A 21755-nucleotide genomic window follows, 5' to 3' on the forward strand; every position below is an offset into this window, starting at 1 on the left:
AATAAAACAAAACACTAGAGGAATTTTAGGACGGTTCTGTTAAGGAGTGTTATAAGTTTACACACACAAAATAAAACTGCTTTTAATTACGTGTTGCCCAAAGCGAATTGAGATGTCCGAAATAAAGAAATTTACACTTTTTGGTTGGTGTATTCTCACAACTTGGGATGAGACCTACGTTTTTAGTAGTTACGAAGACAATTAAATTGTCTACGCCAGTTGATTAATCGGCCTATAGATAATCTTCCCTTTCACAGTTTATCGACCCATGTTCGTTCGCAAAAATTGTGTTCATGATCCTCGGGTTATTTTCATCAGCGAATCCGATTCATTTTTGGGTACCCGTTTGAGCCACAATGAACACCTGTCTCGGGACTGAGTGAGAACAAATACCAACAAATCCCAAATACCAACCAATACATCAATCACACCGGCAAATAACCTTGATTGCAGCAGATCAATTACAATGCAATTCCATACTCGATGAAAAGATGTAAGTATACAACTACCATAACACAAACTCTATGCTACTTACGACAAATCGAAAATAAATGAAGGATTATCATTATTATTGTATAATCCTGACATCATAAAACATCAAACGTTAGACCCTAATCATCCCCTCCCACACGCCCCATCACAAACACTGTAAGGAGACATAGCGCTTCTCGTTGAAACGAAAGTAGGTTAAAGAGGTTCTTATGGTCTTGAATGCTGTAACTGATCCGGCTCGGACAGCGTTTTGAAGATTGTATAATACGAACTATTTAGCCATAATATTGATGGATTTAGAACGTTTTTTAATTTAAACCATAAAATAACTGTAAGCGTGATATACATTTCCACATATCTTCATGATCATCGTCACACAGAGCCAATTTTAAAACTAAAGTGAAATGAGAGAGCATGTCTGCCGTATCGACAATTGCTTTTTTTAAAGTTTATGTGTCTGCGTGTTTTGCAGTTTCCTACAACTATATTGATCCTTGTTTGCGTTTAAAAAATATGGTAACGTAACGTCTGTTTACTACACTTTATTTTTAGTCTAGTTGCTCTACATCTGTGATTGATTGTCTATGTGCAACTAACTTCGTATCGAATAGTTTTGTTTAATTTAACTTCAGTCCAACTAAATTAACTCCTGATTTTATATATATATTTGTGTTCAAGACATTTATGGTAATACGTCTGCATATTGCTTAATTTTACGTTTGACCTGTTTTGGTCAATTATGAACATTTTATATGCGTTAAATGCGTTTTCTCTCCAGTAATGTTGTAAATGCGTTGTATGCGTTTAAATAAATACGGAGAGCTTGGCTACGTTTATGTTTAAATTTATCACTGAGATCAGCATGAAGTTTAATAGATAAATGTATACTATTGACAGATGGTGCAGTGTACGAGAGCCATAATTGTATAGAGAATACTAGGTTAGCGTTGAGTAGATAGAAGTTTATGAAGCGAGGCTTTGAACACGTTCGGTGTTTGAGCAAAGCAACATAAACCTCTCTCTATTGAACGGTAACCCTAGTATTATATTTATCCCATTGATTTTTTTCAACGAGACATTTAACATAAATCTAAATATATCTAAAACCCTTAACACTAATTTTAATTCATTTGTTAAAGCGCTCAAAATTTAACGAATGTAACCATTTGCAAAGAAAGAGAATGTATTTGTTCTGGTTCGCAAAATAGTCTTAAAATATTTCACACAAAAACTGTACAACGAGAAAAAATATCACCATATGCCTCGATTCAATTTAACGCAGCATGCAAATTGTAACACATTACGACCGCGAAATAAAGATTTAACTTCAACATAATTAATTTTATTTTCGAAAGAAAATGATCAAAATCCAATATGGCGGCGATTGCTCCTGACAAAATAATGTCGATGTCAACATACATGTACATGTAGATTTACACAAAGAGTCGTTCTAAACATTAATGATCAACAAACTATACTCTCCTTATTTTTTCATGGACGCTGCAGATTTTGATGGCGTCTAGATCTAGCCTTCACATCCTGTAGTTTGTGACCCAAACATAAGATAATCCGTAATAATTATATTAAGCATTGAAACACTTGTTGCAAACGGGTTATTCTTACTGAATAGACTTTCTTTGATAAAATAACAAAGACAAAGTGTATTCATCAAAGACAATACCCTTACGTTTACTTACATCCAAAAGGAAAACAATTTGAATAGACTACTGAACCAAAATGCACACCCATCAGTATGTTCTACACACACAATTTCACATCCAAATAGGAACGCATATTCTGAAAATCAATTACACGAATACGCTTGATCAACATGTAGATCTAAATCCTTCGTCTCACCGGTTCCATCCGAGGTAAGTAGTCCATAAAATATGCATTGTTTCACAATTGCATCCAGGATACATTAACACGAAGATTTAATTTCCTGACTTCGCATACTAGTTTCGTGTACACCAAACGATGACATAACATATTTTTGGAAAATGACGCAATACGTATGTCATTTTATGACGCCGTCAATCAGCTGATTCATTATACAGATGGCAAAAAATTATGTCCCTTGACTAGATCTAAATGTTGAAGTTCGTATAATTTTAAAGCTTAAGTTTTCTCGATTCTAGAGATTTCTTATGACAAATCATTCCGTGGTAGAATAAAAAGTAATCCGTGCAAGCGACAGGTATATTCAACAAGATGGGATACAAATGGGATAAAGAAACCATGTTTGCATGGTTATTGTCATGTGTTAATGGTCAATGCTAAACTGCTCTCTGTGGCTGTTTTTATTTCGAAAACTCCACAATTTGAACGATTTGTTAAGGAGATCTTTGCTACTTTTATATTGAAATTTATCACCGAGATCAACATGAAGTTTCATAGATAAAAGCATATTATTGACAGAATGTGCAGTGTACAAGAGCATAATTATAAATACCATGATTGTATGGTTATTGCCATGTGCTAATACAAAACTGCTCTCTGTGGCTGAATTTGTTTCGATACATCCACGATTTGAACCACAGATTTGCCTCTAAATATTATTAATAAACCAGAACTAGAAAAGTCCTATATGCTGTTGTATTGGCAAGGAGGGGGGTATGCCTTATTCAGCAGTTTCAAAGTTATATCACTGTTATCACGCCGGTCAGTGTTAACTTAATTAAACTTTTCCTAGTTCTGCAGGTTTTCAAGTATAAATCGTTCATGCCTACGCTATTTATTGACAACTGTCATATTTAAATTCAATGAAAGGGTTAAATGGTCGTAATATTTGTTTCAGAACGAATCCCTGCAAAACATATGTGTACCGTGTAGGAACCACTCGGATTTGAAGTCCACCAATTATCCAAAAGGAGCCAGCCGAACCGTATCTTTAGAGTATTTATGTTGATGTTCTGTGTGAGGTTTACTAGTACTTGCTTAACACAACGCTTGACTATTAGTACACACAACTGACACCAATATTTTATTTTCAATTAAATGATACGGATATATTACGAACGCGAGCGTGTTATATAATGACCTATAAAATGACTTGTTAATTAACAATCGAGATAAAACTCGCTTAAGTAGGTTACATAAAAACAAAGCACATACAAGTTAACATGACGCATTGCTTAGTATAATAATGATTTACGTAACATGGTATAAAAAAAATAAACAAAAACTGCGTGAATTGTGTATTGCTGAAGGTTTGTGACAAAACTAAGCAAAGGATATATTTGATAACATAGCAGTCCCAATAAATGTTACATATATCACCGGTTGGTACTTTTATGTAATTGAAACATAAAACCATCAGAATGATGCGAAAGAATATGGACCAGTAATTTACTACAAGTAGTAATTCTTGTTCGAAATTTACCTCTCATTGGGTGTTTATCTCAAAGCAGTTCTAAGCCACCTTAAGCTTGATATGTATAAAAATTGTCAACCGTCAAAATTCACAAACTATAACGTCATATAGGCGTTTGCTTTTTAAAATATAAATTAAAAGCATTTTATTGAAATGCCTTACTCAGTATCGCGCGATAAATTAAAAACTATGTTATAATAACCAATTAACCATAATGTAAACTATCCATATGTGTTCAACAATGGAGTGGTTTACGTCAGATATTATTTAAGATGTGAATAATACAGAACGATATCAATAGGGTAAATATCAACGGATTTTTCAAGGGTTTACACACGGTCTGGACATAATGTAAACACACCGTTATGAATTTTACTTGTGCAAATAACTTGAGTTATTTAAATACATTTGCAAAAATCTTTAATGCATGCAAATCAGTTTTCTTGGAGTTTGTGCCGATATCTTAAGCTATTAGAATCAATCCGTGAATATGTCTGAAATCGTTGTCAACATTTCCAAATGCGTGAAGCATAACCTTGCAGTACACATGGAATTTTTGAACAAAAAAACAGGCTTATTAAATAAAGTAATTCTGATGTATTTCAAGTTGCCACCAGCAGCATAAACATCTGTTTTTTGCACTAGTTGAAATGCTTGAGAAAAATTGTTTAAAACGTTATTTGAAATATAAAAAAAACACTACTAACCGGTGTGTTTACATCCATTAGCGTTTAATTGGGAACCCCACAAAGTCACGGGATCATGCACCCTGATATCACGTGAAGTTCATGTAAACTTGCTCTTATCATTGCGGTTTGCATTCAATATTTGTCGACGGCCGGGTAAACATCGCATTGTGTAATTGATTGTGGACTGGGCGTGCTCAGGTAGGATGTTTTCTGAATTTCAGAGTTCTACTCGTTTTTAATATTATATTTATTATTAAAGGCTAAATATAGTGATTCAAATTGTATTCAGACTAAGCATACATTAGAAATGTATTGTCCTTTTTGTAGTGCACTACGAGCTTGTGTTTTGGTTTATTGCTGAAAAATGAAGATGATAATCCAATTACAAAAAATGCTAAATTGATTCAGACAGTTAACATCCCCTTATCATTTTGGCACACATTTTAGATAAAAAAACTATTTGATTAAATACGAACAAAAGGTGTCTTTTACATCATAATATGTTTTAATTAAATTAACACGTTTTTAATATCGTATTATGTGAATAAAACATGTAAACTTACAAAAAACACGGTGACAATAAGTAAGCAGCACCTGAGAATCGCACAGACGTATTCCGGTTAAAACTGGAATGTATTGGTGGTATACACAGTGAAAAACAAACCTGTTAATTCTATCTCTAGCAATGAAGAAGTACCCTTTCTCTTTTTTTTTTGATTAACTGTTATTTAAAGGACGTTCAGGTACTACTCAATCAATCGAAAATACAGTTTAGTATTATTCGAATCAATGCTTTTTATCGTATATTTATTCACGCAGAACATTTAAATAAATAATGTCGATTTATGCTATCATAGTTTTTATTTCATGCAGAAAGTGATGTTCTTTTTAGTTGAGGCAAATGAACCTTCTTGACATAGGGGGTAATCACGTGATGATCAAGATGGCGACGTGCATGCCGATACAGGTATTTTTCGACGTGTATTACCCTTTATAACTTGTATTACTTTTTGAAATACAGCTCATTTTCTAGCCAAATCAGCAGGAAGGTTACTAGCGTTTATTTCATATTAATATTCGTTCTATATCTCAACCTTACTCACTGCGAAATATCATAGCGGGATTTACTCATTACATCTCCGCTAATACCATTCGCGAGGAGTAAAGGCGAAAAATTAACCAAGTTATAATACAAAATAAACGCTTATCATCTGTTTACTGATATGGCTGAAAAGTGAGCGCCATTTAGATATTTAAAAAAAGTAATCACGGATATAAAACGGCGAACAACAAAAACTGTCTCGCCATGGACGTCGCCATCTTGAATATCACGTGATTACCCCATATGTTTAGAGCAAATTACGAGAATGAGGACCATTTAACTCTCTGCAGCATGTACATAGATATGATACCTACATAAAATCATATAGTATGTGGTTTACAGCTATTAATTAGCATATGATTAATTGTACGTAACACCCTGACAATCTGCATATTTGAATATTGGGAATTCAAATATCAAACAGTCAACTTAAAGCGGCTATGTACAAAGATCCATCAATAATCAAATATTGGCGTTATCGTTTTTGACGAAAATTCGCCCGGCGACGAGATTACAGTCACTTGAGTCAGTGACGCGCGTTATCTGATCGTGATAAAATTAATAACACATGTGCAGTCATATGGTGTCACGGGAATACCAGTAAACGCTGTAGATCCACAATGAAGACATGGTCTCCCTTTAGGAGAATGCTTCGCATCGCAGATGTGTATTCAAAATGTTTATTGTCTTTCTAATATTATTTTTCACTTATAAGTGCAGGCAAAATCAACATATTGTATTATGTTGTATAGTTTACTCTTAAATGTATTCTTTATTTGGACAATTTAATGTACAGATATATAAATTTAGGAAATATCGCCGGAACTGTTTGTTATAAATTAATCCATTATAATTCAAACGTTGGTTTTTATATTAATTTTTAAATGATGCGTGATTTAGAAACTTAAATTAAATTACAGTTTAAGGCAAAGGCAGATATGAACTTTTTAATAGAAAAGTAAGCCACGGCCTAAAATATTTCAAAGTTTCTCCACTGAATATGGTCTGAAATACTTTCGTAAAATCGCTAAATATATTTTCGGCTATAGCTTTTTATAAAACCTCTACACATTCAAACATGAAATGTTAATTTAGAAATAGTAAAGTTGAGGGCAAAGGCGGACATGTATTTTTCAATTAGTAATATACAAAATATGCATCGGCATTAAATGTTCAAAAGATTCGCTTAGGAATATCTCCGAGACAATTTACGTTAAAATCAAAACGTTTTCGAACCCGTGTACATTTTTATTAGCCGGATTTTTTTCGAAAAAATCTCGGCTTATAGATTGATGTTGTCGGGCGGGCGGGCGGGCGGGCGGGCGGGCGGGGTGGCGGGGTGGCGGGCGGGCGGCGTGCTCGAAAATGTTAAAGTTCTTATTTCATGGTATAACTTTGGTATGCTTGGACCTAGAGTCTTCAAACTTGACATGAAGGTTGGCCAGGATTAACAGATGACCACTGGTCATTTCAAGGTCATTCATTTGAAGGTCAAGGTCACTGTGACCTTCAATATAAAAAATGTTAAAGTTGTTATAACTTTGGTATGCTTGGACCTAGAGTCTTGAAACTTGACAAGAAGGTTGGCCATAACTAGTTAGTAACCACTGGTCATTTCAAGGTCATTCATTTGAAGGTCAAGGTCACTGTGACCTTGAATGTAAAAATGTTAAAGTTCTTATTTCATGGTATAACTTTGGTATGCTTGGACCTAGAGTCTTCAAACTTGACATGAAGGTTGGCCAGGATTAACAGATGACCACTGGTCATTTCAAGGTCATTCATTTGAAGGTCAAGGTCACTGTGACCTTCAATATAAAAAATGTTAAAGTTGTTATAACTTTGGTATGCTTGGACCTAGAGTCTTGAAACTTGACAAGAAGGTTGGCCATAACTAGTTAGTAACCACTGGTCATTTCAAGGTCATTCATTTGAAGGTCAAGGTCACTGTGACCTTGAATGTAAAAATGTTAAAGTTCTTATTTCATGGTATAACTTTGGTATGCTTGGACCTAGAGTCTTCAAACTTGACATGAAGGTTGGCCAGGATTAACAGATGACCACTGGTCATTTCAAGGTCATTCATTTGAAGGTCAAGGTCACTGTGACCTTCAATATAAAAAATGTTAAAGTTGTTATAACTTTGGTATGCTTGGACCTAGAGTCTTGAAACTTGACAAGAAGGTTGGCCATAACTAGTTAGTAACCACTGGTCATTTCAAGGTCATTCATTTGAAGGTCAAGGTCACTGTGACCTTGAATGTAAAAATGTTAAAGTTCTTATTTCATGGTATAACTTTGGTATGCTTGGACCTAGAGTCTTCAAACTTGACATGAAGGTTGGCCAGGATTAACAGATGACCACTGGTCATTTCAAGGTCATTCATTTGAAGGTGAAGGTCACTGTGACCTTCAATATAAAAATGTTAAAGTTGTTATAACTTTGGTATGCTTGGACCTAGAGTCTTGAAACTTGACATGAAGGTTGGCCAGAACTAGTAAGTAACCACTGGACATTTCAAGGTCATTCATTTGAAGGTCAAGGTCACTGTGACCTTGAATGTAAAAATGTTAAAGTTGTTATAACTTTGGTATGCTTGGACCTAGAGTCTTGAAACTTGACATGAAGGTTGGCCAGAACTAGTAAGTAACCACTGGACATTTCAAGGTCATTCATTTGAAGGTCAAGGTCACTTACATTTGATAATGAAATTGATGGAAACTTCAAACAATATGTTACTAATTTGCTAATAAAAAAATTGAGATCAAACTTTCCTAATTGTCAATTCAAGTTCATATTTGTGACCTTAAATGTTATTGTTGTTCATGTATATGCATGCATTCAAAACATAACACAAGGTTTGCTCATGCCTTGAAAAGTACTTACATTTCATTTTGACCTTTGAACAATATTTCAGTAATTTAAGTATTGCATTGACAAAAACACGAAAGGTACTTTCCTGTCATTTAAATAAAAAATCCGGCTTCAATGCGGTCATCTCCGACCGCGGAACTCTTGTATTTCCTTTAAAATAATACGTAAATCAGAAGTATTTGTAAAGAAACAATACAGTTTTGGGCGAAGGCGGATATGAACTTTTCAACAGGAGAAAATCTGCACCGGCCTGAAATATTACAAAGATACGCTGATGAAAATCTGCGAGACTATTCAAATTAAAATAAAAACGTTTTCTTAGCCATGTACATTTTATTATTACCTTTAAAATAAAACGTTAATCAGAAGTATTTATAAAGAAACATTAGTGTTTTTGGAAAAATCAGATATATACCTTTAAATTGTCTAACTCGGCCTGAAATCTTTCTTTTTTTTACTTAATACCTGCGAGAATATTACAGTTAAAAGCACAGTTTATGGATTATACATTTCGATATATGCTATATACTTATAATTTAGTCATTATTTCCAAAACGAACTAATAAAGTTTAAGGAAATGGCGTATAGAAAGGTTAATTTGTAAGATGCTCACTAGACGTTAAATACTATTATTACGTATTGTTGCGTTACTGTTAGTTCAGAGACACTTTTTTCAAATCTATTATGTTTTTAATTTTAAATAACTTTTAATATATCAACGCTACTATAGATATTGGAATTTTTGAAAACATGATTTAGTTCTATTGTGCGAAGTTTTGAATTATATTTATTTGAATGAAGCGGGCAGATACGATGCCATTGCGAATGATATCGCCAGATAACAAAGGGACACTAGAGACTGACCGATTAATGTCACGTGAGGCAAGTCTCGTATTCGCGGCGAGAATTTCCAATACGTTCTATTTGTCCAATCTTTGGTAAAGACAATTCCAAAATCGATAAATTGACCGCCAATATATCAGCTATCACGTGACCCGCTTTCATTACGGTACTGACAACTTTTGCAGATTACAGCTTCATCAGTGTGTACATCCGCATGTTACCAATACAGTTTTTAGCTCGACTAATATATATGGAATATATGTAGCGGAGCTATACTACTCACCCCGGCGTCGGCGTAAGCGTTAGCGTGCAAATGTTAAAGTGTGCGTACCACCCCAAATATTTCCTATGTCCCTTGTTATATTGCTTTCATATTCTGCATACTTCTTTACCAACATGACCCCAACCTATAAACAAGAGCAGACAACTGTATCAAGCATTTTGTAAGAAGTATGGCCCTTTTTCCACTAAGAATATGCATATTATTGATAACTCTATGTTAAAGTTTGCGTACCACCTCAAATATTTCCTATGTCCTTTGACATATTGCTTTCATATTTTGCATACTTCTTTACCAACATGACTCCAATGTATAAACAAGATCAGACAACTGTATCAAGCATTTTGACAGAATTATGGCCACTTTTATACTTAGATAATTGAACATTTGATTAAGTTTTGTGTTTTGGTCCATTTTACTTCTAAAGTATCATAGCTATTGCTTTTTAAAATTAGAACACTCGCTAATTATCGTAAGGGGACTGTACACGGCAAGTTGCATAACTCTGGTAGGCTTTGTAACGGAATGATTGCCCTTTTTTTGTCTTTGTTACTTTGAATATTTTGTTAAATTTTGTGTTTAGATCCACTTTACTTTTAAAGAATCAATGCTATTGCTTTCAAACTTCAAATACTTTCTTAAAATCATGATGTTACTGTACCCGGTAAGTTGAATTTGACCTTGAAGTTTGAATGACCTTGACAATCAATGTCAAATTAATACATTTTGCTTAAATTGCCATAACTTCTTTATTTATGATCACATTTGATTCATACTTTGATAAAACAACACTTACCTGACATACCACAATGTACTCCACCCAAACCATCCCCCACGCCCATTTTTTTTCCTTTTTTTGAAATATCATCTTATTAAATGACCACACCCCGAAAATTATACCCCCTCTCCATGATGGCTTTTGTGATACTGTCAATCACTCGAATAGCGCGCTGTCCTCTGACAGCTCTTGTTAATGATTTCGCTTAGTAGAAAACAATTGAAACATGGAACAAAGTTTCGATACGTATACATCGTTAATCAATAGAAGTTAAATAAGAAATACACATGATATATTTATAAAATATATGTCTCTGCAAGAATATCCAATGACAACATGCAATGTGCAAGGCTGTGCTACCTTTTTTAAGCAAATATTTAAATAATGCTCTTGCCCAGAATGTATTGTTTTCTATATGGAAGGTAATTTTTCAAGAATAATTATTAAGGTTATAGCAATATCTAGTCTGAAGTAAATTTTTTGATTTCAGCTTAAATTGTGCAGGAGATATTTATTGTGAAACTTTAAAAGATGTAAGGCCGAGGTAGACTATTTTATTAAACAGTAGATATCTGCCTTTGTTTATACTTGTATTATTTATTTATATAAATGTAGTTCCGGAGATACTCAGTATTAAATATTGTAAGATTTAATACTTTATTAAATAGTACATATCGTTGTTTGTCTAACATGTTTTATTTATTTATGAATATTTCGCTTTAAAGGTTATATAAAATCTTTAGACGAAATGAAGTTTTTGATTTTAACTTAAACTGGTTCGGACATATTTATATTTATATTTATACGAAACTCTGTAAAATTTCAAGTAGAATCAAATTTGTATTAAAAGTTGTTTCTAGTTAAGTTTAAAACTTAAGTGTTTCTATTGATATCTTTCAATTATCGCTTTTAAGCTAATACAACACACCCGTGCCGGAAATGAATTTGGTGGTTTGAAATTAACCAGCACCGGAGCTATTCATTAGAAAAGGGTGTACGATATCATATTATTTTTAATTGAAAAATACACATCAGCGTTTGTATGTAACTATTTTTAAATTATCATTTAATTTACGTATAACAGTGACAATTAGAGTCCATAGTCTGTTATTAAGTGTGTGTGTGTTCTCAAAATTTACTTAATTCATAAATCTTAAATGAACGATACACATTTTCAATAACAACAACACTTGAGCCTTACACAAACTTAAATAGCTCCACTTATGCTCTCTATATTTCCCAACTATGTCTTTCTTATATGTTCGTAACAAAGTTTAAATAAACGCTGAAAAAAATATAAAAAAACACACGAAAAAACGTGCTTTGTTTGTCCATAAATAACCAGGATGCTGGTTCACGTGTCTTTGTTGGTTCCCAATTAAACGTAAACGTATAGAAACACACCGGTAAGTGTTTTTAACACTTTTTAAAACACATTTTCTTTAAAAATTCAACTAGTGCATAAAGGAAATATTTTTATACTGCTTATGGCACTGTGAAATACATCATAATTACTTTATTTAAAGTCCTGTGTTCTTGTTGAAAAATGCCATGTATAATGCACGATTATGCTTCACGCAACGTGAACATTTGTCAAAGATTTCAGTCGTATTCAAGGATTTATTTTTTCAACTTAAGATATCGGCACAAACTGAAAGAAAAACTGTATTATATGCGCTAAAAATTTTCGCAAATGTATTTCAATAACTTAGGATATTTTAAAAAATAAGTTCTTAACGGTGTGTTTACAATCTCTCTAACTCTTGTGTAAACCCCGTTGATTATGCACCCTCATAACGGATTATCAATTAAAGCAAGATAATGGTATTACACAATTATTTGCGATAGAGGCACGAACGCATTCGCTCATTGGGAGGCGATGTCCCAAGTGTGGATTAAAATGGTGTATGTGTATGCCCATGACATCAAATATCTGCACATGTGTGGATACCTTTATTTAGATAAGATATCACGCGTCACCTTCAAATAGCATGTATAATGACAATCAAGACCTAATTCATGCTGAGTTGTATTTATCTTAAATGAAGATGGCATTATAAGATATCCATCCCACATCATTGTTACATGTCATGAATTGACGTTATTGGTGTGAAACAATCAGTTAATTGGAAGCTGATTGATTTCTACACTTCAAATTATATTTGGTCCCTCATTTTGACTAATGTCTTGGAACAAATTGGCTTTTTGTTGAATATGAAATTGACATTTCTGGGAGGATTTAAAAAAAAATACACAAAAATGCATTATCACAATTGCTAAGAGTGAAAATATCTAACAAAGTCATTCTTTCCCCACCCGACATAAACACCACAAGCATATTTATTTGGTTTGTTTTGGTATTTTGTTGAAAATATCCAACGCACCAGCTTTAAATCATAAAGGGACATTCAAGCTTTAAGAGGCTCAAATTCGCCGTATTTGGACCTAAATCACCTGCGTTTGAAAATATGAAACAGCATGACCCCATCGAAAGATAAACCAGCCAAATTTAATATGTTGGTTCAATATGCATAGGAAGATAATACTATGCAAGAAAAACACATTTTTATCAGAATAAAAAGTCTCTTATATGTTTCAGTATATTCTTTTGGTGTGCAATGCTATACCCTCTAAAAACCTGAACTTTATTTGAAGACACGATTTTCTGTAGGGTCACTTACAATGACTTTATTTGAGAATATTTTTGTCTGCAAGTGGCATGGAAACATTGTTGTTTACCAGAAATTAACTATTTTGCTTGAAGTTTGGGGAATACATAAGGCTTTGAAAGATTGCGGGAAACCCTCATCTACTGGAGAGAAGCCGGTGAATAGATGGCCATGCAACAGTGACATTTGATTCACGCCGAGTTCTTTCTTACATATCGCGTGACCTATATTTTTATTATTTAAATCAATTCGGCTTGGAATGCTGCTCGAGAAAAGGTATGGTTATGAGGGTTTCTATGCGCACAAGTTTAACTTTATGTTTTGTTAAAATTATTGCTTTAACATTTAATGTGTGAAGGAAATTTTTTAGTATATTGTGACCTTTACCAATCTCCACGCAGATTTGTCGTCCCAGGTTACAGTATACTAAATACTAGTTTCATGCAGAGATGTACACTCTAAAAAATATCAGAGTTGACTCGCAAGCACTATAAACTATTGTTCTGGTTTTATCGTCTGAAGATAGTGGTAGGGCATAAATAGTTGTTCAATACTTAATCCATGAAATATTATAAACTTAGAGACTATAGTAAAACATTGCACTGACAAAGGTTACATTCCACTAAAAAACGACCGGAAAAAAGTTGCAAAAACAGTCGATTTTGATTTTTGTCAAGTTCTTTCTTGGTTTGAGCATGACATTTTTGTATTGCATTAATCGATTCCGCTTAGAATGGCCTTTAAGAAAATGTATGGTTATGGGGGTCTCTATGTGCAAAATGTTGCATTTATTTTCGCTTACAAGTGTCGCTTTTACATTAAATTATATAGGGAAACTATTTAGTATATAATGACCTCAATGTTTTTATAGTTAACAGTTTAATCTGATGCTGTTACTTAACTACGGAATCCGGATAGTGCCATCTATAATCTCGCCATTCTTTCATCAAGGGCGACGCTAGACACACGAAGCGATACAATATATATTTCGCGAATGTCGCGGCGACGCACGATATTTTTCGCGACAGTCGCGGCGACTCACGATAGTTTGCGCAACAGTCGCGGCGACCCACGATATATTAAACACGATATATCACCCTTGTGTTGGTAGCCCAAAAGGCGGTATATCGTGTTAACTATATCGTTCTTCGCTGCGACATTCGCGCAAACTATCATGCATCGCCGCGACTGTCGCGAACAAAATCGTGCGTCGCCGCGACTGTCGCGAAAACTATCGTGCGTCGCCGCGAGTGTAGCGAAAAATATCGTTTATCGCTTCGTTTGTCGTGTCTCGCGTTCAAAGAGCGGCACTAGACACACGAAGCGATACACGCTATTTTGCGCGACAATCGCGGCGACGAACAATATATTTGTACTGTCCGGATTCCGTACGTAACACATTAACATGTTGAATGTATACCATTCTGAAATAAGCGAACTAACTTGATAAGTAAAGAGGAAATAAAAACGGTAATTATTTTATCTAAAGTATACTTTTTGGTTATCTACCAGTTAATTAGCGTTCAAAATAGCAAAAAAATATGAAAATGGCTTTGTTTAGACCTATTAATATTCAAAGATGCTATAAAATAAATTTTAGTTTCACTTATTATGCTTAATGTTCATATATATATCAGCATGTTCCTGTTACAATTTAATTGACATGATCGGGTGAAATACATACCAAGTATTGATGGGAAACCTGAAACTATTCCCATTGATCTATTTTTAGAAAAGGGAAATCCGACAGTAAATGGATATAGGGATTCCCATTCATTGTGAAATCAGTATCATAATAATCAGAGATAAAAAAGATCGAACACTCAATCTGGAATGCGACACAAAACGTGTATGGTCGGCACCAAAAATTAAAATAGCTGAAGCTGTGCTTTGGCGCCACCTTCTGTTATTAGCACCACCTCATTGGTATTGGCTCCATCTCTTTTGGAAAATCACCGAATAATACATTAGATCGAGAAGAAGCCAATTTTGTTGTCCATGGGTTAATTATTTGCTACTAAAAATAGAGATTTGTTACAGACAATTATTTTAAATGGAAGTAATTTATATAATTATAAATCTCATATATTTCCTTACCAAGAATTGAAGTTCTTTTCACAGTTACTGTACAGATTTATTATTTAGATTATGTATAACCAAAATGATTGATTTGTCAAAGGTTTTTTTAAATGATATTATTATAATTTCTTTGATGTTCATTACATACCTGTGGACTTATGTCCACAGATACATGATCAACTCTGGCTATGATCTCTTTTAAACCACAGGCCTTTGTTGTCAGTGATGTCTGACATGATCATAATTGACTGACTGTGAGATCCTCCCCCCCCCCGGTTGGATTGGTCAAAATTCAAGGGAAGTCATAACCTTTATAGGGAGATGATTTCTATACCTGCCACATGATAAATATAAATTTTATTTAAATGCGGCACAGTAGGGGGCATTGTGTTTCTGACAAACACAGCTCTTGTTGGGTCACTAGGTCAAAGGTCAAGGTCACTGTGACCTCTAAAATATATTTTAAAAATCTGACAAGCTTTCGCAGCTGAGCGTGGCACCCGTTATGCGGTGCTCTTGTTATAAATCATGTTGAAATCCCAAATTTTCTACTTTTTTTAAAGCAAATATAGTTAAACTTTTCCACCATTTGAAAAACTTGCCAGTACTGATAATTAAAAACTAGCATTAAAACTGGGTTAACAATAAAACAAATACTTGTACTCGCAAAAAAATTAGACATGTTTTTGGCGGAAAAGAACGTTCACATTTACCGATGTTCTACTAAACCAATACTTTTCTTTAAATTTAACCAACTCTACCTCGAGACTATGATACTTGCAACTAGCGACTGATTAGTGACTTAGTTTAAATCATCGTTCAAACACAAAGTCTGCCGGAAAAAAATCCACGAAATCCGAAATAAACGTCCTTTAGATAAGTGTGCACTTTTCTTGGTTTCAAATAGCAACATAAAGGCTTTCTTATAAATCGGCTTGATTCAAAACAGCTTTGTCTTATGAGCGACTCAAATGCAGAGGCAATATTATATGTGGCGTCAAAAATGCCAATCTCGACTAATCTCATCGTACTGTCATGACAGGATTTCATGAAGCAGAGCTCATATGTATACAGTCAGCCAGTATAACTGAGTAAAAAGATAAACTTTATGCTTATGCACAAATAGCATGTATATAAACAATGTATGTTAAACAGTTATAATCTAAATCAAATTTATGAGTTTTGTACATGGACGTTTTTTTATTGTAGATGATGAATTCCACTCAAAAGGCTATATAATCGGAGTCTATGTTGACAAGAGGAATGTAACATATCAAGGAATGTATGTTGTGTTTATGCTTGTCCATTAATAAAGTCACCAGTACATTCTAGTGGTGCAGTATGGCCGCTAACACACACCTGATCGGCGACAAGGAGACCAATAATTGGTTCAAAGCGTGCATAGGACTCAATGTTACGAAGCAAGGACTCACTAACTTTCTTTGCGCAGAATTACAGAAAGTACACACCGTTGTTGGTAAAAGTTGTGGAAAATGCCGAATTGAAAACCTCATACAATGTCCGACAAACCAATATTGTAACAACAGGCAACAGAATTATTGTCCTTTTCACAAATCACAGAAACCGCAGCCATGCCCAATATGTGATAATGTAAAAGATAATATCATATTACACCACAGATATGGTAAACCTTCCTGGAGGAACACTCGTGCGGAACAGTGGGCACTAAATGATTGGGAAATAGGCAAATGCTACCTCCCTCCGGACGGATATAGCAGCATTTCCTCGGTCCAGGAATCGGACTTTAATGGTGTGATAAGCATCATGTTGAATTGCCTACATTTCCAGACATGTCTCTCCCCCTTATGTTTATCGCCTCCACCGCCTGATAAGCAATGTCCACTAGAAAAGGTAATACAAAGCACGAGTTAAGTGTTTAAACAGTAGTATGTCTATTTGTTTCACTCATATCTGAATGTGTTTGCGAACATTAAAGAGTATTTAATAAAAGCTGTTGCATATTTCATTAACTTCTATTGTATGACTTTCTAAATACTGCATTAACGCACATTTGTCATTTCAAGTATGTGTACATCAAAGCGAGTATTTACGATATTTAAACGTGTTTTAAAAACTTATAAAACATCAAACACAAACACAACAATTCAAAAAAAGGATTACCATTAAATACATTATGTTTAATTAAATTGCAATAATTGTTCACGTAAAAAACTCCTTCATGTGCACAAGAATTGTTCTTTATTTGGAAATGCCCTTTAGCTGACGCATCTTTGTTCATACGACTCGTAGACGCGCGTTGGTTTGTAATAATAAACGTGTCGGTATCGGCGTTAATTTTGCTGTATACAGTATACTGCAGTATACTTTATTTCTGATGGTCCTTTATTTTTCAAAAACTTTATTAACATGCGTAGTCATATTGATAAGCTTATACGATTGTGAGAGAGAAATGTCGACATTAACATTTTACATACTCGCTTTTAAATTCGAATATTATACCTTTTTATTTATCATGATTTGTTTTTTCTTAGGTTCGTCAGATTGGCCGAGATGTGCGACACACATCCGACTGCAAGGTTACAGATGCTGACTTGCAGGACTATTTCAAGACACTGTCCACGCTCCTGGCTGACCCACAATACTTACAACATGATCCTTCAGCCATCATAGCATGTACAAGACTTAGTGATGTAAGTTAAAGGGACCAGTTTATATATTTATAAATTTAGAATGGTTTGTAACGTCTGTCAAACAGCAAAGAATAATGCAAATTATAAAACTAAAATACAATTAACAACGACACATAAGGCAAAATAAATGTTTTATAACATACCGTTGTTTTCCCAGAAATGGGTAGGCAATAAGTATTGCACTTTTCCGTCCGTACCTACATACGTGAGACCGCCCCGAAGCTCCTTCTTTTGAATTGATTTCGCATAATATTCACATCTGAATTACCTTAATGTGGAAATGATCATACACAATTTGGCTGCAACATTAATTTGATGAATAATTGTGTTTTTTCTTGGTTTCCACTATTTACAATTATATATAACATATGCATAAAATGTGTCTACTCCGATTGTCTTTAACTTCTTGGCCGATTTCGCTCAAACTTTCACAGCTTAATCATCTTAATGGGTGTTTGATCATAAAGGATGGAGTTTTATCACATGCCATACCCTGTTTCCCATGTAATATAACCATTACATATAGTATTATCTTAGACATGTGTAATATACTTTTTAAGCGTTTTCATTGGCTTAGTTTTCGTTTATTGACCAATCGCATTTTGTTATTTTTCTGAAATGACGTTGCAACGTCAAATGACGACAAGAAATGTAAACAACATTCGGGATTTATCATTTGCGTAAATATTTATTTAATTTGCTCACTTAAAAGCATGTGATAAAAAAGATGTGACACTAGTTGTCATATCATACCATATTGTATTAAACTCGTCTAGGAAATTCGTTAGTAAGCTCGCCAAAGGCTCGCTTACTAACAAAATTCCTGAACTCGTTTAATAAAATATGGTATGATATAACAACTCGTGGCAGATCCTATATGTATCCGCTGTACATTTTATAATTATGATTGGCGTCGCACTGAAGTGCGGCGATTCGTATGTAATACGTTTATTTTCGCTTATGGGAGGAGAAGTTATTTTACGGATAACGGTATATATTTTTGTTGTCAGAATATCTTGCACAGTGGTGATATTATGTGCAATTTAGCCTATTACATTTATTACAACATTTATTTCAAATAATGCAAAGCTAATTTTTTTAATAAATAACTGATCACAGGGACTGGGCAATCATAAAATATCACAGGGACTGAGCAAATACGCGAGCCAGTGAAACTTTCTGGTTTTGTATAAAAACAAAACATAATCAAAATATATTTATCTTGTGGTTTTTCTAACAATGGCGCAGACTTTTGCTGTTCGAGTTTTGGTTAACACGTATTTTCTTCAATTTAACAAGACGACAGCGATAACACGGTGTATTGCTTTATTGATAACACAACAGTCACTTAATAATATCTTAGCAAGAAGGTGATTTTTCAAGCGGTTTTCGTAGTGTAGTGGTTACACGCTCGCTTCACATGTGAGAGGCCCAAGGTTCGAGCCCTAGAAGAATCAAATTATTTTATTTATGTTCTATGTTAACTTTTTGTTTTGATGTAGACATTTTAGTTGAAATAAATATGCTGTTTTATTGTATTCATTTGTATGCCCCCGGATCGAAAGATTGGGGTTATATTGTTTTTGGCCTGTCTGTCCGTCATTATGTCATTCTGTCATCAAAACTTTAACCTTACATTAAAGTTTTGCATTAACTTTTTAAATATTGAACATAGCAACTTAATATTTGGCATGCATGTATATCTCATGGAGCTGCACATTTGGAGTGGTGAAAGGTCAAGGTCAAGGTCATCCTTCAAGGTCAAGGATAAAAAACACAACTTTAACCTTAAATGAAAGTGTTGCAATAACTTTTGAAATATTGAAGAAAGCAACTTGATATTTTGCATGCATGTGTATCTCATGGAGCTGCACATTTTGAGTGGTAAAAGGTGGTCAAGGTCAAGGTCATCCTACAAGGTCAAAGGAAAAAAAAACAACCTTACATTTAAGTTTTGCAATAACTTTTGAAATATTGAAGATAGCAACTTGATATTTGGCATGCATGTGTATCTTATGGAGCTGCACACTTTGATATGTGAAAAGTCAAGGTCAAACCATCCTTCAAGGTCAAAGGAAAATAAATAATGAAAAAGCGGCGCATTAGGGGGCATCCGGCATTGTGTTTCTGACAAACACACCTTTTGTTTGTTTTTATTATGCCCATGAAATATATGTGTGAGAGGGTGTGTGTGTTGGGGGGGGGGGGGGTTCGTAAACACATTGAAACTTTTACAGTGTTTTCATATCAATGAGTACTCAACCCCTATCGTAAATGAGCAACGTAAGAATAAGTTCAGAATCATCTCCCCTTAAAGTTGAGAAAAATATTAAATTTATAAATTACGCTTACAAGAAGAAGCAGATTTTTTTTAAACCTACACAGTTCGTTTCCATTAATGAAAACTGCAAACGGATGCCAGTAAAAAAATGAAACCAATGTAAATAAAATGAACTATGAAATATGTGGGGGTTACAACACAAAATCATAGATAACGGTTATTTGGGGTTTATAACACATCATAGATAACGGTTATTTGGGGTTATAACACAAAATCATAAATAATGGTTATTCCAGTATCTTTTTCTATTTTGTTTAAAATAATCGGCCAATATATTAATATTTACAGTTGAAAAAAATCGTTCCATGTAACTTCATTGAGTGCCTTTTACACTGAAATTCCCGACGGTCTTTAATGCTGTGCATCAATACTTATCTTGTACAATATATACATGTTTGGATAATGCACACGCGCAAAGTTTCAAAAACTTAATGTTGTTTTGCTGTAAAAAATGGTGTATAAAGTTTTGTGGTAAAAACTGAGTCGAAGAGCAAACTAACTAATGATCATTATTCAGCTATGAATGTATTAATATTAATTGTAAATCGTATAATTGATATACACATGTAAAATAGAAAACGTAAAATAAAGTTGAACAAAATAATGTAATAAATTGACGAGTATGTCGACATTGAGTGACAATTGACGAGGATGAAGAAATTGAAGCACAATTGTACAGTTTCATCACTAAACGTCATTTCTATAAAATAATACTTATTCGCATAAATAAGGTCACAGTTCAAGAAACTTATCGGCATGGACTAAACAGTTATATTAAGTTAAAATAATGTTTTGTTTCAATATGTTTCAATATAAGATTTTGTTTTATAAAAGTATAAGTAATATTAAAGATATGACTTCACCAATGGCTCTGCAACTCGTGAAAAATAAATGTTACCATTAATGAAATGATACTACGATCTCTCAAGGACATAAACACATACACATCAAACCGTATTATTTTCAACATGATTCGACATATTTAATATTTGTTTTGGGCAAAAACAACACAATATTTGTTTGGATTTGCATGCAGTTGCAGAATGATCGTATGTCCTTTGAAGAACTGGGCAAGCTGTTGAAAGAGATCAATCAAACGCTCGAAGAAGCAAAAAAGACCGGCAAACGTTTTTCTGAGATGGCGGAAAGGACCTTGTCAAAACATCTGCAGAAATTGGATGCTACTAATCAGTTGGGGCTGAAACGCCTTAAAAATAGGACAACAGTTGGGGAAAAACGCCTTCATAGCAAGACGAAAGTTGGGGAACATCGCCTTGAAAGAAAGACCCAATTTGGGGCACAGAGAATTGAAAGTAGGACACAGTATGGGGAACAACGCATCGAAAAAAAGACAAACGATGCGGATCAATGTATTGATGGCAAGGTACATGATGTAACACAACGCATCGAAATCAGTGTACAGCATGGCATTGAGCGCATGCAACAGGCAGCAAACAAAACTGCACAAGCAGACTACGAAAGAGAAGTAGCAGGTTCGTAAACAAGTTTTGTTTTGCACACCAGTTCGTCTCAATATAAGTAATCCATTTACAAATTATCAT

The 21755-nt window shown here is 34.0% G+C and overlaps 2 protein-coding genes across 12 annotated transcripts in view; one reads left to right on the forward strand and one right to left on the reverse strand.

Annotated features, from left to right (window-relative positions):
• Nucleotides 1-21755, reverse strand: part of LOC127857912 (uncharacterized) — a 351976-nt gene that overhangs the window by 165236 nt on the left and 164985 nt on the right. The gene's annotated exons all lie outside the window — the stretch shown is intronic.
• The window catches only part of LOC127857915 (uncharacterized), a 157438-nt gene that overhangs the window by 85585 nt on the left and 50098 nt on the right, over nt 1-21755 (forward strand). The window contains exons 1-4 of one of the 6 annotated variants that reach the window (XM_052394663.1): nt 4696-4752; nt 16821-17052; nt 17694-17852; nt 21230-21686. The exons of 3 other annotated variants lie outside the window; for them this stretch is intronic. In XM_052394663.1, coding sequence (XP_052250623.1) covers nt 16966-17052; nt 17694-17852; nt 21230-21686 — 703 coding nt within the window. In that variant the 5' untranslated portion in view covers nt 4696-4752; nt 16821-16965. Of the gene's footprint in view, nt 1-4695; nt 4753-16820; nt 17053-17693; nt 17853-21229; nt 21687-21755 lie in introns of those variants that run through there. 2 more of the 6 variants (XM_052394661.1, XM_052394660.1) reach the window with 2 other exon arrangements.

This window comes from Dreissena polymorpha, chromosome 14, assembly GCF_020536995.1.
Source record: "Dreissena polymorpha isolate Duluth1 chromosome 14, UMN_Dpol_1.0, whole genome shotgun sequence".
In the NCBI taxonomy this organism is placed as follows: Eukaryota; Metazoa; Mollusca; class Bivalvia; order Myida; family Dreissenidae; genus Dreissena; species Dreissena polymorpha.